The 23,222-nt window shown below is 42.9% G+C and overlaps 1 protein-coding gene across 9 annotated transcripts in view; it reads right to left on the bottom strand.

Annotated features, from left to right (window-relative positions):
* The window catches only part of GPATCH2L (G-patch domain containing 2 like), an 88,569-nt gene extending 66,001 nt beyond the window's left edge, over positions 1-22,568 (bottom strand). For 2 of the 9 annotated variants that reach the window (XM_075503297.1, XM_075503295.1), the window contains exons 1-8: positions 22,479-22,525; positions 21,670-21,990; positions 20,896-21,566; positions 14,506-14,570; positions 10,759-10,935; positions 10,310-10,389; positions 7,839-7,906; positions 6,880-6,934 (exon numbers count right to left, since the gene is read on the bottom strand). In XM_075503297.1, the coding sequence (XP_075359412.1) occupies positions 6,880-6,934; positions 7,839-7,906; positions 10,310-10,389; positions 10,759-10,935; positions 14,506-14,570; positions 20,896-21,554 (1,104 nt within the window). In that variant the 5' untranslated portion in view covers positions 21,555-21,566; positions 21,670-21,990; positions 22,479-22,525. Of the gene's footprint in view, positions 1-4,774; positions 4,861-6,879; positions 6,935-6,986; positions 7,027-7,838; positions 7,907-10,309; positions 10,390-10,758; positions 10,936-14,505; positions 14,571-20,895; positions 21,567-21,669; positions 21,991-22,478 lie in introns of all 9 variants that reach the window. The other 7 variants (XM_075503293.1, XM_075503288.1, XM_075503289.1 and 4 more) reach the window with 7 other exon arrangements.
* Between the last annotated feature and the right edge of the window lie 654 nt (positions 22,569-23,222).

The following is a 23,222-nucleotide window of genomic DNA, read 5'->3' as shown; positions in this document are numbered from 1 at the left end:
ATTCTAAGCAGAAATGATGTGATCCCATATATTGCATTCTCTATTTTCATACTGAATCACATGATATCTGTGCCAGGAAGAGTCCTAATATTTGCCAGACCTGCTGAGTACACAGATTTGATAAGGGCAACATGCTTTATAGGCAAAGAAAGCAATAGCAAGTAAACAAAATTCTGAAGCCAAGGGGAATTTATTTTTCACTCCAGAGAATTAGGATTCACCAAAATGGGAGCATTAGGCCTCAGACAACTGCATGTGACACTAGGTTGATAGCTGCTGTTCATTGCATGCCTGTCAGAAGAATTCAGTTATATCCCCAACTGCAATATTAGCCAGGCTTTAGCAAAGGAAGACATAAAAGTGCTCCAGCTAAATGGAAAAAGAATTAAAAAAAAAAACTAGGGAGAAAGATGCCTAAAGCAGTTGACAGCAGACATTCTTACATAAAGACAATTCCAGGAAGATGAAGATGTGTGGACAGGTTGCGTGGAATGAACTGGATACTGTCCTGGTCAACTGGGACAGCATGAAATTGTGAACATCCATTCACTCCTTCAGCTGCCTCAGAAAAGGCTTGACATTGAGGGCAATCCCTATACTTCCACATGCTTGGGTAAGAGGCAGAAATGTCAGGATCTCTGCACAGATACAGAAGAGAAAGAACAAGAGTTACTTTGACAAGCATATTTCCAGAGCTGGAACTAGAATTAGAGACATTCAAGCCTTTTCACTCTAACAGCACCACCAAATCCATGGTATGGAGCAACCGGCACTTTACTAGGCGATGATCACTCACCCCTTAAGATCTTTATCCCATGTTCCAGGCAACATGGAAGAGAGACTTTATCCCATGAGAGACTTGCTTCTAAACCAAATTAAACTCTAGGTTCACAGTTAATATTAACTGAAAGTACATGCAAAGCGATTTTCTTCCATTCATCTGTACTGTTCAGAGGTCTCTCTAACATAATTCTTCAAATCTCCACCTTCAACATCTACTTGCCATCTGAGGCCCACATCTATGACCTCCAGTGGGAACATTTGATTGAGTTTTTCACCCATAACCCTATTTTCAAGGCTAGGCAAACAGTAAATGGCATTAGGGACAATTTATCTTCTACCTTCCTCTCTTATTCTACCTGCTATTCAAACTGAAATTGAAGGGAACATTGGCTCTAGGCTCTTCTGAAACTCTTACCCTGCCTCAAGGGAATAACATTCCACCAACAACCTATAACATCTTCCCAATGATAGAGCCACTGAATAACCAAAATCTAATAAGATATTCCACTTGAGCCTGTACAAAGTCGTCTTAAGTAGGAGTTCAAGAAGAAAATTCTGTTCAGACCACTCCTTTCTCCCAGAAAGGCAAATGGGCAGAGGGGAAAGAGGGGAAGGATCACTTGGGCTGTCCATGCAAGTCTCTACTTGCTTGCTTTTAAACAGCCTGCATCGTCAAGCCGAAACCTTAACAGACAAGACATGATTAGCAAACACTTTGTGCACTTAAAGGAGAGTAATTATAGGCATGTGAAAAAAGGAAGAGATCCCTGAGGTACTCTTCCTTGCATGCCTCCCGAGAGGCAGCAGGGCCATTAAAAATTCCATGATGAAGAGGAAAAACAGCCTGGGAACAGCCAGGAGGCAATACAGCAAATTAATACACCAGCCGTCCCTTGGGAGGACTGCAAGAAAGCAGGAAACTCTCCTCGCTTCACAAAATAAAATTATACCACTAATGATAACAGTCACCACACACACAAAACTGCTTCTAATGATGGGTGTGAAATTCCCACTGCTGTGCATACACTTCGAATGAAATCTCTTCTCATCACAGACATAAAGCAAGAAAGGTAATCTTGGTAGTGTACAATTTATACAGCCTTTCAAATAAGGCTTCCCATGGAACCCTCCACATAGAACCTCCTCCTTGACAATGAAAAGCCTGTCTTGATCACCCCCATCTGTGCTCAGTATTCTGGCCTTAAGCTCTGCTTAAACGAAGCACTGGGTTACCAGTCTTCCAGATGAACTGCACTTCCAGATGAACTGCACCAAAATCCACCACTGAGACAAAGAGAACATTTCCATGGGAGAGAAAAGACTCCACCTGGTAACTATACTCCATTGGACACATTTGTGATAGCAAAAACTAAACAGAGAGAGGTAATTTTGCATGGCACAGTGGGCATCAGGTTGAAGAAATTGGATGTCTGCAACATCAAGGCAGTTTCTTCTCTAATACATTTCATATCATTCTCAGGGGATTAGCTTCCCCCCCTGCCCACACACACACACCATTCTGACAAATTTCTGAGTAGAGTTTCTCCAGGATGAGGTGCAAGCTGTTAGGAGCTTACTAAAGCACAAACTACTGGAATTTACTCTAACCATGGCAAAAAGAGGAAGATGATGTTAACTGGGGCAATGGCTGAACAGCACTTACAGAGATCACCGTAAGGAAATGGACTACTAGTAGGCTTAGCTCTTGAAGCACCTAAAGAACAACTATTGTCAAGAAAATGTTTCTGTGAAGGAACAATGTCCTTCTGTGCCCTTGGCAGCATCTTGACATAAAGCAAGCACCTTTGTCCTGGTTTCAGCTGAGACAGAGTTAATTTTCTTCGTAGTGGCTGGTATGGGGCTATGTTTTGGATTTGTGCTGAAGACAGTGTTGATAATACAGAGATGTTTTAGTTGTTGCTGTACTAGTCAAGGACTTTTCAGCTTCTTGTGCTCTGCCAGGTGCAGAAGAAGCTGGGAGGGGACACAGCCAGGATAGTTGATCCAAACTGACCAAAGGGCTATTCCATACCACATGACGTCATGCTCAGTATATAAAGCTGGGGAAGAAGAAGGAAGGGGGGACATTGGAGTGATGGCGTTTGTCTTCCCAAGTAACCATTACGCGTGATGGAGCCCTGCTTTCTTGGAGATGGCTGAACACCTGCCTGCCCATGGGAAGTAGTGAATTAATTCCTTGCTTTGCTTGCGTGCGCGGCTTTTGCTTTACCTATTAAACTGTTTTTATCTCAACCCTCAAGTTTTCTTACTTTTGCTCTTCCGATTCTCTCCCCCATCCCACCGAGGGGGAGTGAGCGAGCGGCTGCGTGGTGCTTAGTTGCTGGCTGAGGTTAAACCACGACAACCTTGCACTGAAGAGTTCAATCCTTGCCACATACATGGGACCGCATAACACATTCATTCTTTCCAAATTTCTTTCTCCTATAAAGATTCTTGAGCACATTTCACACTAAAATAGGAAATACTTTCTCAAACTACAGGCACTTAAAAACACAGCAGCCTCTGGGATGGGACAATTTCTCTGCCAACATTCAGTAACAATTCATCAGGGATTACGTTTGTCAGGACACTAGTCACCTGTTCATTAGGGGAAGGAACCAAGCATATATTCATTGGTTAACTAGACTACATATTCACCAAAATGAAGCAAACGTGATCCCTCCAGGTTTAGAAATCCCTTGCCACAACCAGTAGCTTGGAAAGGGCCTTCACTCATCATCATAAAGGTAGAGACTTTGCCCTGTTTGAATTTGTGAGCAGGATTTGTCTAGCTCTCCTTTCTGGAAGACAAACTTCTGTAGAGCACTAAGTAAAACACTCGAGGCACAAGAAAGGTTATCCTAGCTGTAAATTAAGAGACCAATCAATCTTCTTGTTTCATGGGCACAAAACATCCCCAGACTGGGGCAAAAGCACAGAAAGGAACCAATTTGCTGATGCACAACCTTCTGAATTCTTTTATTCTCATCCAGTTGAATGTTTAAGAGCTGATTTCTTCCTCACTCCCCCTTTCCAGCTTTAACATGCTGGCTACAGCAGCATGAGGTCATGGTGCGACATCACAAAATTCCCTGCAGAAGCCAGTGGGAGGAGAGGCTTTGCTGGGTGGGTGCCAAGCTTTCGTTCAGACACATACAACCTCAGTACATTTTTCATGCTCTATTTGCTAATTAACAAGGGAAAGAAAACCATGAAGCTGAAAGTCCAGACGTTTCTCTCAGATTTGGTCCTTTGTAACAAGCACATAAGCAGAATTGTGTCCCAAGCAAGGCTTTGTCTCCTTGCGCGAGGAAAGAGCTCAAGGGCACCTTACCTTTATAGTCACCTGCAGCACAAGAACAGGAGTCACTTCCAAGGCCAACACTTGAATTTAATTTAGGATCAGTCAGCAGAAGGTGCCCGAATAGCATATTAACCCCAACTATGCAGACTCAAATATACCTCAATGTTGGGCCAGACCAGATCTAAATTTCAGCTATAGCAATAGAGAGATATTTCAAGCCATTAGAGGTCACCTCAGGTGAGTTCTGAATCTGTTCAGAGGGTCTATTTTAAGCACCCAGGATACCAAAATGCCTCAGCATGTCACCCACATGAGCTTGTCAGCACTTTGCCTCTCATCTTGTTCCAATTTTAATAGTGGGCAACAATACCATGCCCATTTGTACCTATACAACAGACTTGCAGCAACTCACTGCACAATCCAGAACAGATCACATTTATTCCTAAAAGCACAGTATGTTCTGCCTGTCTGTCATACACTGTTTCATATACTCTAAGCGCTTAGTGCATTGAGACTCTCAAATAATCTGCATTGGTATGTTTTATGCCAAGTTTGAACACAGGCCTCCTAGGGAAAAGTGCGTGAACTTCCAGGTCCATGATTATTGTTCAAGACCACATAGTACTACTAAAGATAACCATGGGAGGGAAGTGAAACAACCCCAACAGAGCAGGGCAAGGGAGTTACCTGGCAGTGCAGTGTGCTGGTGAGCATCTTCGGTGGGAAGCATCAGCAAGCACATCCAGAGAGTACAGAGGAGATAATGGACTGAACTGGAAAGTCAAGAGATTTTATTTAAGCAAAGCATTAAAAGAAATAGTCTCCAGATACTGCTGCTCAGATCTATTCCCTATAGTTGTTCATACAGTATAAGGAGACCTTTCCAACACATCAAGGGGTGAGACTAGGTGAGAACTGACTCTCACTTCAGACAAAAGGCTAGCACAGGGTACAACAGCAAATCTCATAACTATCTTCTTGCAACAGGCAGCCTTATAAGCACACTTCTCTTTCAACCCACATTATTACAAATGCTGGTTGACTAAGAGCATACTCAAAGAGCTCTACTGCTGCATGCCATGAGCAAAAAGTCTGCCTCCCTCTCAGGAAGCCTCTTGTCTACCTTCACATTGTAGAGAGATAAGTCACTGTTATGAATGGTGCAAGCACAGAACTTCCCACAGAGCAGTTCCAATATTCCCTATGGTTGTATGTATCACTAAAACAGACCTCTAGAAGACTAAGGTCCACCAGATTCAGTTCACAATGAGCTCCCAAATCATTCCACAGGAAGTAAGCTGTGGAACTCCCACTCCCAACCCACCTCACAAGCTTTCTTTGCAAATTGCTTAAAACAAATTTCTGAAACACTGCATGGTCAGGCTAATCTTAGATCCTTTTTTAGACATACACTAGACAAATCCTGAAGGCATCAAACCTGTGCAAGACAGCTTGTTGTAGAAGACGCAACTCTTAAGATTTTTTTTTTTTTTTTTTTACAGGTCAGGACAGAAATGGAATAATCTAGTCAATCAGTGCATGAAGCAAACTTTGCTCAATATGCAAACAGAAGGTTTAGACGGGTAGTTTCTCTGGGCTACCTGCATTACACTTGCATTCAGCGTCTCCTCTTTATTTATAATTCACATTGCAAACAGGAAATTCATTTCCATCTGCTTTGCAAAGTGTTACACCAATCTCCAGAACACTTTTCTTGTATTACTAGGATTACTGATGCATTTTTAAATAAGGACACATGAATAATCCACATCTGTAGCAGGACTCGTCGTAAAAGCTATCTCCAACTCTAGAACTCAGCCTTCAACTTTTCTGAGAAAGAAGGGGCACTACACACCACAAAGCTGCTTGCTATCAGGGAGCTCCTCCTTAAGTTGGACTGTTAGTTTACTGTCAGTGAACTAACACTGCAGCTGCACAGTAGGGGAGAATCACCAGTAACCCTCTGTAGCTGATTCAAGTTCATTTAAGAAAAACAGAAGTAATTTATTTTGGTCATTTTAAAGCTTATGTAGTTAACATTCTTATCTTTAGCAATATAAAAGTGGCATGTGAAATGTTCTCATTAACAGAAAATACACAATTGCATAAAGGCCTGAAAAATATTTCTTGCCATATATGTATTTTTAGTCACCTGAAGGGTAAAACAGATTTCAATCCTACTGCTCACCAACCAAAAACCAAGTCGCAAAGGAACAGAAGGGAGCATGCACAGCTAGAAACACTGTTACAACACGACTGCTCAAAAGGAAGATCCTTTTTGCTTTCTGCTATCAAGAATCTCAGCTCTTATATCTTAAGTAAAAAAGCCTCCTAACACTGAAGCTATGAAAGACCTACTGAAGAATATTAAAAGTGCATACACAAGAGTTTCAGTTAAAAGAACGACTATTTCTCTTGCTTATCACCTCTTGCATTTTCCTGTTATGGGTGCTATTTAACTACAATCAGCTCACCATTTTTTTCCCTTCTCTGTTGATGAGACTACCAGGTAGAAGCCCGAGCCAAACAAGACAAAACAAAGCATTTAAATGAGAAAAATGTTCCAATTCTGATGGAATTTTGAGAGGCCAAAGTTCCTCCTGCCAAGAGGCATTTTCCCTCCCACTCACTGTCAGAGAGGAAGGCCTACACTAACCTGAAACAGGGAGATAAACAAAAGGAGTTCCTGAGCTATTCGGTTTAAATAGACAATATAATACCACAGACATGGGTTGTGTTCAAAGCCCAGAAGACATCAGTTACCAAAATGAGAAGGGACAGGGCTGCCTTACCTCATGTGCACAGGCCACAGTGTGTGGGAAATCAGAAGCCGGCACTTGGTTCTTTCTAGAGAGAAGGAAACCAAGAAAATAAAAAAGATAGAGCAGAGTCAGCTTACCTGGTTGCGATCTCTCTTCCCCATGGATGGTAACCAAAAACTGGAAGGAGGCAGAGTCAGAAGGACAGGTGGGAGCAATGCCAAGGAAGGAGCAAACACGGCGGGGGGGCATGGTGAAAAGGAGGGTTGGGGGTAAGCAGAGAAGGCAAAGGGAAGAACAAAGATGGAGGGAGAAAGAGAAAGATTAAACATCAGCAGGACTCATATTAAAAACAATTAATTTCAGAACCAAGGAAGAAAACTGGATACCAACAGCTGGTGAAGGCTGGACCCACTGCACTACAGTCAAGAGGTGCCACCATTACCTATCCTTTGCCCAACATAATAGCATTAGAGGGAGGACAAAGGATAGGCACCATGACTATTTCCGGTGCTGACTACAATTTAAATACACTAATTGGGGAAGGAGACAGAACACCAAAGAAAGAGAAAGCAATTTCGCAGCTGCCTTGTCAGCATAATTTCTGTAGTCTGCGCCCATAGTGTGACTCCACACAGAAGCTTTTTAAATAACTAACATATAGAGTTCAGTCTTCTCATGCTGTGCACAAGCTCTGCAGTTATTGCAATGGCACATTATAACGGAGGGGGAAAGAAAAAACTGACTGTAACCAAAAGGGCATTTGAGCAGTGTCCACACACTGGGGCAGCCTTATAAACAAAAGGGAAGTCAGCAATTGCAAATAAGAAAACGGAGAAGCCGTCAGTAGAGGACTGTCTCCCATTCCACAGGTCACTGCATGCTTAAGTTACCACCCAGTTTTTCATTCCCTTCAGTCCCAGGAGGGAAGAGGACCCTATAGTTCTTCCTCCCCTCCCAAAGTTCTACACAACAGCTGTTAAGGACCTTACTCTTTCTGGCGCGGATCACTAACAATATGACCTAGCCTCTCGGTGCCCAGAGTGCTCATGGAGGTCTCCTGAAACACAAAGACAAGTGAAAGGTTGCAGACTCTCGCACAGCGAGCAGACATAATAGTTCGCTGCTGCCAATAAGAACAGATCTTACTCCCCTGGGCCACATTCTTTCCTTCCCAGCCCACTCTCAGCTAAACATATTCACCCTCTCCTTTTAGAACCTCAACTGAGCTGATTTAACTAATTAGAATGGCAGAAAATCATTCAGCTTTATTTGTGGGGCTTGTTTTTTATTATTTTAGTGACAATATTTGCTTGCACTGGGGCACACCAAGGACTGGACCAGTCCAAAGTATGCAGCACAAGAATGCAGTTAAGAACAGGGGAAATGGCTGAGAAGTGCTTATTTCCAGGTTGCTGGGGTCAGCTGGGCCAGAAACAGGCCGCAAGACAGAACACCACACTGTCCCACTAACAATGAGGATTCACCAAGCACAGGTGAATGAAACAAGGAATATGCAGGAAGCTTTTGCCCTTTCTGAAAGCAGCAATTCAGCAGCAGGATCTCTAGCAGCTAAATAAAAGATAGATCCTAGGAGAAAGAACTTGCTCTGGGAGCATGTTTCTCCCTGCAAGCCACTGCCCTGTGCACGTGCTTGATGCTGACATACACGTACACACACAGCCTGAAGCACGAGCTGTTCATATCTGCATTGCAACTACCTCCAAGAAAGAAATATACTTTGCAGTAAGGGTCTGAAGATGAGGGTAAAAGGCTTTCACAGCTAAGATTCTTCACAGTTTGTGCCAGGTACATAGGCAAAACACACTCAAAGTTTGGGGGGAGTTGTAGCAGCCGGGGTGCAAGATGTGCTATTTGTTACAGCAGGAAAATTATTAACTTAAAGTGCCGTAATGTTTAAATTTACGGTTTATTACTGTGTAAATTACAAGCCGTACTTTTGGTAATTAGCAGCTCGCTGGCGGGGAGCTCTGAATGAAACTCATTATTTATGATTACAATTTAGAGAGAGATGGGGAAGGGGGAGCAGTGACCTCCGCTGCAAATGACAAAGATCCCTTTAAGGTGATGAAGATGAATTAAACAAGTAAATATTATCCTTCTCATTTGGATCATTAGAGGTGCTGCCAACAGGCCCAGCCACTTGCAGGTGGCCTGAGGAACCCTACCCAAAGCCAGTCTTTTGTGAGCTGAGGATTCATATTTTAAACGCTGATTACAACTAAGCAAGGTGAGTGGAAGAAAGAAGGGGCAAACAAGGATCTTTCAAGTGTGACTGAACAGAAGGAAGAAGTTGCACTCCTCTAGACTCCAGGCCCCTCTAACACACCTTGTTAACAGACTCTCTAAAGCCAGTCAGCTCAGAATATATGCCAATATTTTCAAAAGCACAGAGCACATCCAAATAAAAGTAAAGCCAAACACAGCCAACACCTCCTTTCTCAGACACATCTTTTACGATAGACAGCAGCATTCAACACTCCAAGATCCAGACCCAACCAGGTGTATCTCTCCCTCTTTTAGACAGGCATCTGCAAAGTATTGCTTATTCCTTTAGAAACAGGACTAACATTTTAGTCCTGTTGTGCTGCTCCTTGTCTCTTGTGACAGGACAAGGAGCAATGGTTTTAAACTAAGGAAAGGCAGATTTAGACTGGATTTAAGAAAGAAATTTTTTACAATGAGGGTGGTGAGGCACTGGAACAGGTTGCCCAGAGTGGTAGTGGAGGCCCCATCCCTGGAAACATTCAAGGGCAAGGCTCTGAGCAACCTGATCTAGTTGAAGATGTCCCTGCTCTTGCAGGGGGGTTGGACTAGATGACCTGTAAAGGTCCCTTCCAATCCAAAGCATTCTGTGATTCTATAATTCTATAATTCTATGATCTTGTTTGTTGTTTGCCCTATATATAATAAACCTAGTCAATGGCTTTGGGTAACTTTGTCTGCATTACTGCATATACCCTTTTATTCTTCTGCCTCCCCACTAAAAATGCAACTGCTAAAACCACCTTCCTTTGCTGCCATTCATATCAGTCTGCTTCCCTATCTAAAATTTGGCCTTCCTTCACCTTTGAGTCACCTCTCTGCCCTTGTAGTCTCAGATTATGAGCATGCACAAGTCTCATGCCATCATCATTTTCCCCTACATTCTGTCTAAATCTTCTTGATATTTATGCTCCCTGTCATTCATCTTCAGACCTCCTTTCATACTGCTTTTAGCACTGATCAACTGTCTTTGCCACTCCAAACCTGCCTTAAAATCCACTTAGTCACTCAATCAACTTCTGACAGTCAAAGCAGTTAAACAAATCAAACAATACATGAAACAAAAAATGTACAGGGCCCCTTTCTGTGGAAGACAATTCACATGATATCTTAGAATAGTACTTCAGGACTAATCAGCACTGGAAATACAAAATTATTATGCTGCAAAAGGGAATACCTTGCCAACAAGCCTCCTCCGACCTTTTCGGAGACAACGGGCAGCAGCTCCTGGAAGGCGATTCAGGCGAGCATGAAATCCTGAAAACCAAACCCAGAAAAACTGAGCAACGAATACAGAAGATTCTTCCTGACAAAACCACCAGGAAAAACAGTTAATTCAGTTGTCAAATCAGATCCTCTGTCTCTTGTTTCTCAATCTGCAAGAGGTAGATATGCCATTTTATTCACAAATCAAATAAAATCTGTATTTAAAAAAAGAAGACTCAAGAATGTGAGCAGCTGGTATGAGTATTTTAGTATCCTCTCCAGTAGTGCAGCTATTTTTAATTGGATCATTAAAAAAGCAGATCACTAACATTAGTTTAAATTGCAGCACCTATGAACAGAATCTACTCTTGCCATCACATCAAAAGTTCTCAAACACATGGCATTCCTTATGCACCTCACCTCTCTGAGCTGGCCGCGAGGGCAAAAGGAACGTGGAATCTGAGAGCTTGTCCAGGCCCGAGTCAATCCGCTCCACTTCAGATCGGTGGTCAGCTCCCCACTTGGGAAGAAGGTTGGGGACAGTGAATCCTGGAACACATTCTCCTTCATAAAACCAATCACTTTGCTCATCATCTCCTAAAGAAATAGGATGGAATTAGCCACAAGTAACATCAATGTGCCCTGTGACAGTCCCAAAAAATACCACAGGTATGCATTTCTGGATGTGAAACAGCTGAAGTCTCATTAGGAATTCCTTCCTGAAGAGCCTTATATTTGTATTCTGTTTCAATGATCTGCAGCAACTATGGGGCCTCGCTAAATGCTTTAAACTATCCAACTCATCAGTCTACAGAATTTCCCTATAGAACAAAGCCCTCTTCATAGACCTGCCTGGGGCAGCTTTAGCACTCTGTTGCAACTGCATCTCATCAACCTGAGTTCAATGTTGTGTGATGTCTTATGCACAACTCTTTCTCTGAAGTAATTACTGTGACAGAGGTAGAGGCCAATCATTTGGCACACGTTACAGGCTGTCACAGGAGAGACTTCACAACAGGAGAAGACCAGGCTCACAGAGGAAGCAAAAGGAGCGTACTCACTGATGAGAAGGATCCCTAGTCCCCTAAGACAGCAGCTAAGAGGAAAACACACAACTATTAGAAATGGTCACTCTGAGTGTAAGTACTAACCATGCTGTGAGTCTGTCTCAATCAAAATTTCTTAGAACCTGTCAGAACTACAAACCCTCTGCAAAACCAGAGCAGCAGCAACAGAAGTCACGACCAAAGTCTCCACAAAGCAGGATCATTGTACTTAATGCAGTTGCAGTCTACATCAGACACCATTCATGGTAAACCTGCCTGGCCAGAAACCCCCTGAGTGCAGTAGCATGTGAGCAGCGTAAGAAAAAAGGAAGAGGGCAAAGAATCTGACACACTGAGCTTTTCAGTAGCCCAACTAACAAACAGTCCAATGTAATTGCAAGGTACTTCACCTTGCCTTAAAAAACTAACACACCTGACTTAGGGAAAACTCTCATTTGCCTACCATTAAGTCTCAACTCAAGCATCCCCACTTACTGTCCTTTCCTCACCAAGTTACATTATTCCTGACTGAAGTCTGTTATGCCTACCCACACATCTTGCCAGACCAAAAAAAAAAAACCCCACACAAAAACAACCAAGAAAAAAAAACTTATCCTAGTAAGAATGCTGCAATCTTGCACATAACAGAAGAAGCAACAGCCAAAACCAACTCCAATCACCAACAGGTAGGACAGCAAGAACACTTCATCCCAAAGCTCTGACATTGCTTTTTATTTCTGTGATATGTCAGTTGACTTAGCATGCTTGTGACAAATATATTTTAAAATATGAATATCCCTACCCACCTTATAGTAAATTAAAATTAAGTAATGTTGGATATTTCTTCTAAGTGATCATAATTTGTGCAAAAATGCCCCTACAGTTTTGGATCTATGAGCATAGTGTACTGTCATATCTCAAATCACTACTTTCACAAGACCAACTTTAACAATCAGGATCATATGCTTATACCGCAGTAACTTTCACCATGAGAGATCCCAATGTATTTTAAAAAAACAAACAAAAAAAACCCCACAAAAACACAACCAAAACCACCTCACAACAAAAAAAAACAAAAAAAACCAAAAAAACAAAAAAAAAAACAAAAAGAAAACAAAAAAAAAAACAAACAAAAAAAAAACCCAACCTTACAATCAAATTATAAACTAGGACCATTCTCTGCTCACAGAAGTGCACTGGTAGCTGGAATTGCAAAGACAACCTATGTAATCAGCAACAGTATAAATATTATGTGACATGACCTCAAAAGAAGGGGGGGGGGGGGAACTACATTCAATTTAAGTACACTGCTATCTTAGATTTCCCATTATTCAGTTTGGAATTGTACTAGAAAATTATTTCTAAGATGATGATCTGTGACAAAAAAAAAGTTTTGTGTTCTCTCCATCTCACTGAAGTGGAGAGCTGTTTATTATTTATTTTATGACTAGAAATTGTCTAAAAAAAGGAAAGGGAGATGTTTCTTATTTAACCTGAAAGTTAAATAACATTCAGGTTAGCAACATTCAGGAAAGCAACAACATTTTTTAACCCTTTTTCACATAACTGTAAGCTAAAACATCTTGGCCAGAAAGCTATTATAGTATAAACTGTTTGAACAGACAGAGGCCTGATGACTACAATCAAATCTCTTCTAGTACCTGGACAGGGAAGGCTGTAATTGGATTTTATTAATTTATTTAAGTAGTATATTCTACATGCTTTTGTATACTGGGTATCCTACTTCTAGTAGCAGCCAAAAGTTAATGCCTAAAACAGGGTATAAAACCAGGGCAAGTATATAGGGCAAGCATATACAAGTGTATATATATACTTATCCAGTCTACAATAATCTTGCTTCAGGTGATGAAGTAAAAATTCAACACTTCAGTCACCATCCTGCTTCATCATCTGATATGCAAGTGCTCACTAATTTCAGCTCCCCCAGAACAGTCATCGGTAAAGAGAGAGGACAAAAGATTTGACTTTTCTGTTACTTTTGAAGGATGGGAGGCTGGAAACTGTTATTTTTCAGCAAAGGTCAAAGCTGATACTTGAAATCCCTACTCTAAGCCACCTAAGATCACAACAGATCAGCCCTACAGCCTAACATATCATCAGAAAACACATAAGCATATTTGCTATCATCGTGTTGCCTCACACAGAGATACCTGGGTCAGTAACAAGCTAGTGGAAGCAGTGTTTCCTACTGAGTTACTGATACTGCTTCCTTTAGCACTCATATATTCCCAGAAGCGATCTCATCCAAATCTTAACTTATGAAATGTGACAGAATCAGAGTGCACACCAGCAGAAGCTGCATGGAATTACAGGTCTCTAGGGTCACATTCCACCTACTCCAAATATAATAGTCCTGAGTGCCTATGTGCGTACTACAACCTCTTTCACACTTACTTCTGCCATATCCCCCATAAACCAGACACTATGCTGTCACTGATAAATAAAACCAGATTACACTCCACACTCAAACCTCCTAAGAAACCATTTCTACAACAGACATTGAAAATACTAGGCTCAACCAATGCACACAAGAGCAAGGGAGAAGCGTGTATTTAAAGAAATAAAACCTATCACATATTACTTTTGTCTTCTTAGCACAGTCCATTAGGTTACTTGTCAGTACTAACTGATTTTTTTTCACATCATCTCTTCCTGCCCATAGAGAAAACAACTAAAACAGATTCAGGCACTAATGGTATGTAGACAACAATTAAAACACCTATAGAAACAAATCATAAGCTCTGCTCTTTCATTATGGAGAGCTCTAAAACTCCTCTTGTATTTCCGTGCCTTTCCATAATAACATATTATTATGGAATCTTATATTTCATATAAGATTTCATTTCTTATGGCTTCTTATATTTCAAATGTTATAGGTCTGATATACAAAGTATTTCAGCAGGAAGAGTGTACTGTTATCAAAATCACACCTTTGTAGCCCTGAGCTCATTTCTTAACTTCTAACCCCTCCCAGCCACTGGCCTTTCTCCCATACGTCCCTCTCTGTCCCTCCTCAAACATAGATCTTTCTTTGTATTTTTAAAGAAAGCAAGAGAAATTCCCCAGCAGCACATGAGCAAAATCACAGGACAGTTGTTACCTTGGCGGCCCTCATCATTGGTAAACAGGCCAGTATCACTGCTGCTGCATACACTGCTGGTTTCACTGGAACAAAAACAAACAAAAAAACCCCATTGTTACAGTTGCAGCAGATATAAAACAAAACCCACTTTATTACATTTTACTAGCTTATCTGAGCCCAAAATGCTTTACACATCTCACAGAAACTGTATTTCAGACACGTGGCTAGCCCTAGCACAGGACATAATTGCTTTCTGTTAAAACCTAGCAATACTGCATCATTTGAAAAAGAGTAGAATCCTGTATCTAGTCTAGTTCTAAGTTATCAAAAAGTAATTAATACAATGGCATTTGCCTCGGGTACTAGAGTTAATAAGCTAACTATGACATTGTCTGGAATACTCACTAGGAAATTAAGTGCAGTTAAAAACTCTGTCCTTGGGTCACTTAACAGCTACTGAAAACCCTCTGAAGTTTTCTACTTCAGATTCCTCTTTCTCAAAAATGTTATACGGGTACATAAACCCCCCTTCAATCTACGGCAACTTTTATTTTATTTGGAGGGAAGAGCAGCTGGTACATTCACAACTCTTCAGCTAAATACCTTAGCACTGCATGACTTGCTGCTGCTGAATGCAACCTTGTTACAGCACGCTTTGCATTTGCTGAAGCAGTTACAGAAGACTTAATTCTTGAACCAAAGAATTAAACTAGAAATTAATGTGTAGAAAGCTGTTAATTGACTGTAAAGCTGGATGAGTATTTGTAGCAGAAGTACATGCTCAGGTCATTCCCAAGCATCTGATGGCTTTAATGCTGATATTAAATCAATCCTTGGACACTTCGGGCAATACTTCCCCCGATTTCGCTGAGAGATATTTGAACAAGCACAAACTACTTACTGCACACACCCTTAGTGCTAAGGCCTTAGATGCGAACATCAGGTATAACTCAGCACTAGAATCAATCTCTGATCAGGGCATGCTCTTAGAAAGCATCTCTGGGTCCCTCTTTTCCAGGGAAATTGGATCATACTAGACACCAGTATCAACTGGGGACCCCTCAATCCAAAAGGCTGAAGGATGAGGGATCACAAGATGTGTCCCCCCAAAGAATTGCAGGCACATAACAAAACCCCATTTTGTGAGCATATTATTGCTCTTAGAAAATGCACTCTAGTAGCCATATCAACCCATCATGCTGGATATCTACAAACTCTGCACCTTCACCATTGTACAAAGGCCATTTAAACTTAAAGGATGAACAGTCTGTACATCATTCCCACATTTCAGTATGTAAGTTAATATCAAATTCCAAATCAATCCATTACAAAGTTTGGCCATCCATTCACCCTCCCACATATACACCATAGCAATTAAGGCCAAGGACTGAGAACCACGAGTCATTCGTTTCATTCCTAGCTCTCCTACCAACTCACTGTATGACCCTGGGCAAATCTCTTAGCGTGTCTGCTTTCCCTTTTGAAAGCCTGGATTAATAGTCCTCACAAGCAGCAGATGCGAGGATTGACTGCTTCATAAGGGTTTTAGCATCCTCAGAGGAAAGGTGCCTGAGAAAGGAAAAAGCATTAAGTCAAGATTCCAGATCATATTAACAGTACTTTAAGCATCCTGTTGTACTGAGAGCTCTTTAGTTCCTTATAGATACGCATTACTGCCAGTGCTTTACTGGAACAAACTTTCAAAGATCTCACCCTCTTCACCACCCCTTTTACACTTCAGGGCTGAACACAAACTAGACTCCTACACGAGCCTTTCTGCAGGTCCAGTAAGCACTGATTAATGACCTCCACTTGCAAAGGAGGCTACTTACCTTAACCATGAAATAATGAATGCTATTGATCCAACAAGCTACTGCTATAGAGTGTTATTGATCACCCAATCTTTGGTTAAAATGGTCCTCATTTAGCAATTTCACTGTCACAAACACCTGGAGCAAAGCATGCTTATAATTAAATAGTTTGGGGGAGTTAAAGTGAGAGGTGATGGACAGAGATCTCAGGTTTCCCCCATTTATTCTTTCGCCTGAGCTATTGTTTGTGTCAGGAGGGATATTGATTTTCTATAAAAATAAGAAAACAAGAGGCACAGAGGGGCTGCAGAAGGTCAGGCTGGGCTGGAGAAGGAGGGGAAGCTGAACACTCTGTCTTTGTCACTTGCCTTCCAAGAGAGAGGAATTTTCTCTTTACGGAGAGACTGGCCTCCAATTCATCAGCTTAGCCAGGCTCTTGACTGCCACTGCAGGCTGTCATCGAAACAGCTCCCTTCCACAGGCTAAAGTGACTGTACTGCACACTCAGGATGAGCACTGGTTACACTCCCAGACCAGAATACTGTACTGGTTTTGGCTGGGATAGAGTTAAATTTTCCTCATAGTAGCTCTGTGGTGCTATGTTTTGGATTTGTGACCAAAACAGTGTTGATAACACACTGATGTTTTAGTTATTGCTGAACAGTGCTTAAACAGTGCCAAGGCCATCTCTGTTTCACACTGCCCTGCCAGCGAGTAGGCTGGGGGTGCACAAGAAGTTGGGAGGGGACACGGCTGGGACAGCTGACCCCAACTGACCAAAGGGATATTCCATACAATGTCATGCTCAGCAATAAAAGCTGGGGAAAGAAGGAGGAAGAGGGGACATTTGGAGTTATAGCATTTGTCTTCCCAAGTAACTGTTATGTGTGATGGAGCCCTGCTTTCCTGGAAACAGCTAAACATCTGCCTGCCGATGGGAAGTAGTGAATGAATTCCTTATTTTGCTTTGTTTGCGCACACAGCTTTTGCTTTACCTATTAAACTGACTTTATGTCAACCCATGAGTTTTCTCACTTTTGCTCTTCCAGTTCTCTCCCTCATCCCACTGTGAGGGAGTGCAAGAGTCGCTGTGTGGGGCTGAGCTGCCCATATGGGTTAAACCACAACAAACACATCAGCATCAAGCCAGTGAAGTCACACAGCATTGGTGAGCCAGTATAAGCCCCAGTTTGAAAAAGTCTTGTGAAGAGTTATGGCACTTGAGAGTAGATTAGACAAACTGCACATCTCTCACTAGTAAGCACATCATTCAAAGTGATTTTTCAGACAGCTCTTGTACTATGGTTTGTTCTGCCCCCAAGCCAAACCCAGACCATTCTGGGAGTACTCAGCTTAGGCCAACAAGAGAAAGAACTTCAGCACTCAATATATAATTTGCCTTTGCTTTATTATGGCTGCAAGGAATCTCAAAGCATTAAGGGACAGAAGAGCATGTTACTTCTAACAGCCTTAGCAGTTAATTGTCACCTTTGTACAAATATACAAATGGCTACTTAAACTAAGACCACTTGCTTCCTCTGTTTCCACAATCATTTATAAATCAAACTTTGAGTCATGTCATTACCCAATTTAGAACCATCATCGTTCCCTCATCATGTTCCTGCACATCCTTCCTTCTCTCAATTTGTGTTCATCTCTTGCCATGTTTGGCAAACAATTTCAAAGATTTCATTTCACACACACTTTGAATCACAGTACTGCAGCACGTCTTCCTCCAGGACAAGACTGGGTGCAGTCCCACAAGCAAACTGTAAAAACTACCTCTTCATTAAGGATCCAAAGCTTTCTCAGTGAATGGGAGTTCATCTACTGAATACAGTACGGTTTTGGTCTGACTTAGGATAAGGAGCCTTCCAGAACTAGAGAAAATGCTGGATATTTTAGCATTTACAGAGATTCATTCCTACATAACAAAGAAAAGCAAATGTCAGTGGAGGGAAGGAAAAAGAAAGTGGAAAAAAAAAAATCAGTTCTGAGTATACAACTTAGTTTGCCTAAAAACACATTAGTTTGTGACATGCCCTACTGCTAGAAGAGTGAACAGTAGCGGGACCAATTCAGTATCAAAGTGTTTCCTAAATCACCAGATCACCACAGACTGCTTCCAAGTCCCACAAGTTGTATCAGTCACTTTCCCTCCCATCAGCTTGTGATGACAACCATACCGTTACCTCTCCTAGGCATCCAATTTTCTCCTCCCTTCCTCAGGATATGGCCTTGTTATACATCTGTGCAAAGTACTTCTCTTATGGCACCAGAAAAAAACAGCTAGAGCAGAGTGGGAGAGTGAGGTAAGCACAGCCAGTTTCACTCTGCTGCTAGCAGCAAAGTGCTATATTTAGAGCAGCAGAGACCAAAGCGTGATCCTTCACTGCCGAGAGGGATACTCTGCAGTGAAGAGGGCTGTATGTATTTTTCTCTCCAACTTTGACCCTCCCTAGTGAGTCATAGCACAGATCACACATGTGGTGTTAGAGAGGTCAAATATTCCAACCCCTGGATTTCCAAAGAGAATCCCAAGGATTTGGCAGCAGATGGTAAATGTCATTTGATGCAGACACTTGCACAATAATTAGTTTAAGAGCAAGGGACAACTGAGACAGAACAAAGCAATCTTCCAGCATGGCCCTCAAGTAACAGTCCAGACAAAGCTGTTTATTTATTCTTTCAAAGGCTGGCACAAATAAAGGCTGGATGAAAGCCTGCTGGTTTAATTTCAAGTTTGACATGATGGAACAGACTCTGACTGGTGGAAAAAAAACCCCAAGGAACACTGTCCATCACTGCCACATCAAGTAAGGGTATCTCTCAGTCCATCAGCACTGACATACAACATTGAGGGGCTACTCAACACATTCCCTTTCCTGGACTACCAGCAAATAGCTCTGAAAAGATAAAAGTACTTTTAACAACTCTTAGCAAAAAGGCATCCTCTAGTCTCCTGAAAAGGCCCACTTTGCACCCACTTTTTAAGCAAACAATAGCCACTTTTTAAGGAAAAATAATGACCAATTTTTTGCTACTTCCACCCTATAAGGGTTACATACAAACCACACTGATTTAGTAAAAATGCAATAGTGGCCCCCTGGATCAGGACAGTGAGGATATATTACAACCTATGCTTTTCACAGCCTCCCAGAAAATACCATTGAGAAGTTTGCACTTCCAGCTATTATCCAATAGCTGGAAAAGCTATTGGATAAGCTCTCAATAACCAAGTGCCACCTGTCCACTCTGACAAACCGCAGGAGCTAGACAGCCAGAACACTTAAATGAACCTTAACATATGCACAATTATACTGGATCAAACAATTATACTTTCCAAATCCACTGTCCTCTCTCTGATAGTGCCTGTTACAGTGGATGCTTGAGAAAAGAATATAAGACCATGACAAATGCAGACCTACTGTTTCCTCTGTATATTCCTCCAGCTCCTAGCAGTCAGCAATTTAAGGACTTCCTGAGCTAGATCTTCCATCTGGGTTGTAATGCTTAACAGCCCCTGATAAATCTACGCTCCACATCCCCCTGTTGGACTTATTTAAATTTTTGACCTCCAAAATGTCCCACAGCAGAGCTCCAAACCTCGTGCTTCACGAAAAATAATACTTTTGTTTTAAATGTTTCCTCAATGTCTGCTGCTTCTTACACAACAATACTTAGCAAATAAACAACCCTATTCACTTTCTGTATGCCATTCATTAAGAAATCTCCATTTGATTCTCAGCAGTTGCTTCTTTTCTAACCTGAAAAATCTCTTTGTAAAGAAGCAGTTTTATAACCCCAAACCTTCTACACAGAGAATAAAAGTCACACTCAAGGGGAAAACTTCCCAAGAATGACACACAAACAAATTCAGACCATAACATTTACACTTCTCGTTTTCATCTCTTTTATGAGATTCTGCCACAAATTCATCAAAATTCTCCAAAACTGGACACGAACCCATGCCAGACTCCACTGTTTGCACAGGCTCATCCTGTAAGTATTAATTCAGTTTCCCCCAACATCTTTATCATCTCGCTACATTTTCCCCATAGCTAGCCTCCCAGGACCTTATTCCAGATCCAGAGCAGAGATGAACTGCAAATAAGATGTTTTGACTGAGGTTCACACAGTACCTGCACAGAGGGCTAACGGTCACGATGGGAGATCTGTCTGTTCTCTATTACTACTTATGGTAAATTCTGAAAACAAGAAACTGAGATCAGTTTGTATCAATCATGCAACACAAGTGCCAACAGTGGATTTACTCTCCAAACCTCAGGCCACAAGCATGCCACTTTGTAGCTGCAGGGCCACAGATATTTCAGAGGGCTCCTTGCGTAACAGAAGCCAAAAACATATCAGCTTGCCAGCTTTTCAAGGAATTGTTTTGGGTCATCAGTACAGTGCTGACAGGAAAGACTTGGAAAAAATCTACAGTTTAGAAGTAGCTGAGATATTTCTCCTCTTCGAAAAGAGAACAGCACTGAATAATTTTGATAAGAACTTCTAAAAGCAAGGCACAGGATTTACAAGTGGCTGCAAGCAAGGCGGCCATCTGACTAGCACAGGGAAGAAACCAAGATCTCACCATTCCGACATGTTTTCATCTGAGCCCTGTTTCTGTTCATCAGCTTCACACTCCATCCGCTCCTTCCTTCCCCCTTTGCTGAGGAAGGGCCTGTTCTCTCCTGATTCACAAAGGCCATGACTGGATGATGTCCAAGGGGCATTTTCTTTCCAGCGCGAAAGACGCTGTTTCTTGGCTGACTTGAACCTGCAGCCCCTCTCGTAGTTCCACTCTGACACCCTGAGCTTTTGCTGGAGACTGGCAGCCACTTCTGATGTCACACGTTTGACCTTCCGTCGACGCCTGAGGGGTCGACAGGGCGCATTCTCTGTAAAGGAGTCTGACTCATGCCACGAGTGTTGCTTGCTCCTCAGGGTGGCACTGAGAGCAGGGTGTCGTTTAACCACTGCCATGTCATCAGAGTCACTGAAATTGGCCGTCAGCACCTCACGGCAATCCTTGACTGCTTCGTCCAAGCTTGATTCCGAGGCCTCACTGTAGCAGCAGGCATGCTCTGCCTGATGCGTGAAGTCTGAGCGTCGTTTACGACCCCGTCTCTTGCGAAGCTGACGCCGCTGCTGCCGTGGGCTCAGGGCCATCTCTTCCCATAGCTCATCCAGCTTGTTTTGTTCTGAAGTCTGCTCTAAGGCTGAGGCCAAGTCATGCACCAGTTCATCCATTGGCAATGCCTACTAAAAATGACAACAATTAGCACCAGACATAAATGCCGCTACCAACACATCACTAGAATACAATACGCTATAGGCTTCGTAACATTAACCAAGTTACACTTACTTTGGAGTTGCCTGGGAGAACCCAATGCGCAACAACTGCCGCTTCTTGGGCTAACGCTCGCTCCTTCCTTTTGCAAGGGTTAAATCCCTCTTCTAACCATGGTAGCAGAGATCTCACTACTGCAGCAGTTGGGTCAAGTGCTCTGTGTCTGAAAAGGCCTTAACGTTGCATCTTTTGTGTTGAAGCAACATGCTCTATTACATATCTTAAGGGTACAAGAGCCTGCAACTAGTTCGCTACCTGGTGTCGGTAAGCCACAGAGAAGGGTTAGCCTGCTCAGCAAACAGATCGAGTCTTCCAAAAAGTAGACAAGCAGCAAAGCTGAGAGTAAAACAAACGGTAAAACAGGTAGTTTGCAAAGCCAGCATCACTTCAACAGCAAAACAAGGTGCGCGGGACCCTGTGCTCCTTAGAACAGGGTGTATGAGACCAAGCCCCAACTCCTACTGCCAAAAAATCCCACCCCTTCCACCTCAGGGCTGTCAGGGAGCCAATATCAAAGTCCTGGCCAAATCCTTCACCTCACAACCTCCCTCTCTCCACCCGTGCCTTGCAGACGTGCAATTTCTCTCCCCACCTCCTACCAGGCTCAGAAACGCCCGCACCCCCGTCCCGGTGAAGCACCTGCTGCCGTAGGCGGCCTCCCTTAGTCCGAGCGCCCTCAGGGACCCGACCATACCGTCTCCCTCCTCCGAGGACAAGCCGGTGCTTCTGCCGGACAACCCCAGGCCCCACTGGGAAGCCCTGCCCTCACCGCCCCCCTCACGGACCCACCGCCCTCCGTCGGGCCTCACCCCGGCCCCACTCACCGGCCAGCGCCCCGCTCCGCCAGCCCCTCCTCAACGGCGCTTCCGGCCTCCCCGGGCCACTTCCTCCCCGCCCGCCCCGCCTGAGGGGCGGGTCTGCCGGCGGGGGGTTGGCCCGGCTGCAGCGGCCTGCCGGCCGGGCCAACCCCCCGCCGGCAGACCCGCCCCTCAGGCCGGGCTGCGGGCCTGTGGGGGTGTCGATCGCTTCTCCGTGGATTCAGGCTACGGTTGGTGCCGCTGTTGGAGCCATTACAGATCATTTACCTGCTAACGGGGCAGCCCTTGCCGTATGCTTACCCTTTAGTTGCTCGGTTGTCTTATTTTTTTTAATAGGCAGCCAATAAACTCGGTACCCAAACCCCTCCATTTCGCTGCTGGCACACTAATTGCGTATATCAGGATGGAAATTAGTTATCTCCTAAATTAAACCTCTCTGTGTTATCCCCCTCTCCTTAAGCCTTGCACCTCTTTTCATATCATTTTACACATCACCGGCAGCCATCAGAGTGACCCTGCCACCGTCCAGTTTTGCTTAGCATTCCCTTTTATTTCTCATCTTTCATGTTTTTGTTTGGTTTGGTTTTTTTCCCGCAGGTGGCTGCATTCATATTCAAGCCAATACTGGTTCATTTTTCAAGTAACGTTTTACAAGGCAGTGTATCAAAGGCTTTGCCGAAGTCCAGATACATTATGTTCACGGCATTCTCTTCACTAATTTTGTAAATTCAATCAGAGAAAGTAATCAGG

Source organism: Mycteria americana, chromosome 5 (assembly GCF_035582795.1).
Source record: "Mycteria americana isolate JAX WOST 10 ecotype Jacksonville Zoo and Gardens chromosome 5, USCA_MyAme_1.0, whole genome shotgun sequence".
Lineage (NCBI taxonomy): Eukaryota > Metazoa > Chordata > Aves > Ciconiiformes > Ciconiidae > Mycteria > Mycteria americana.
The sequence above is the reverse complement of the archived record's forward strand: the minus strand, read 5'-3'. Positions and strand labels throughout refer to the sequence as shown.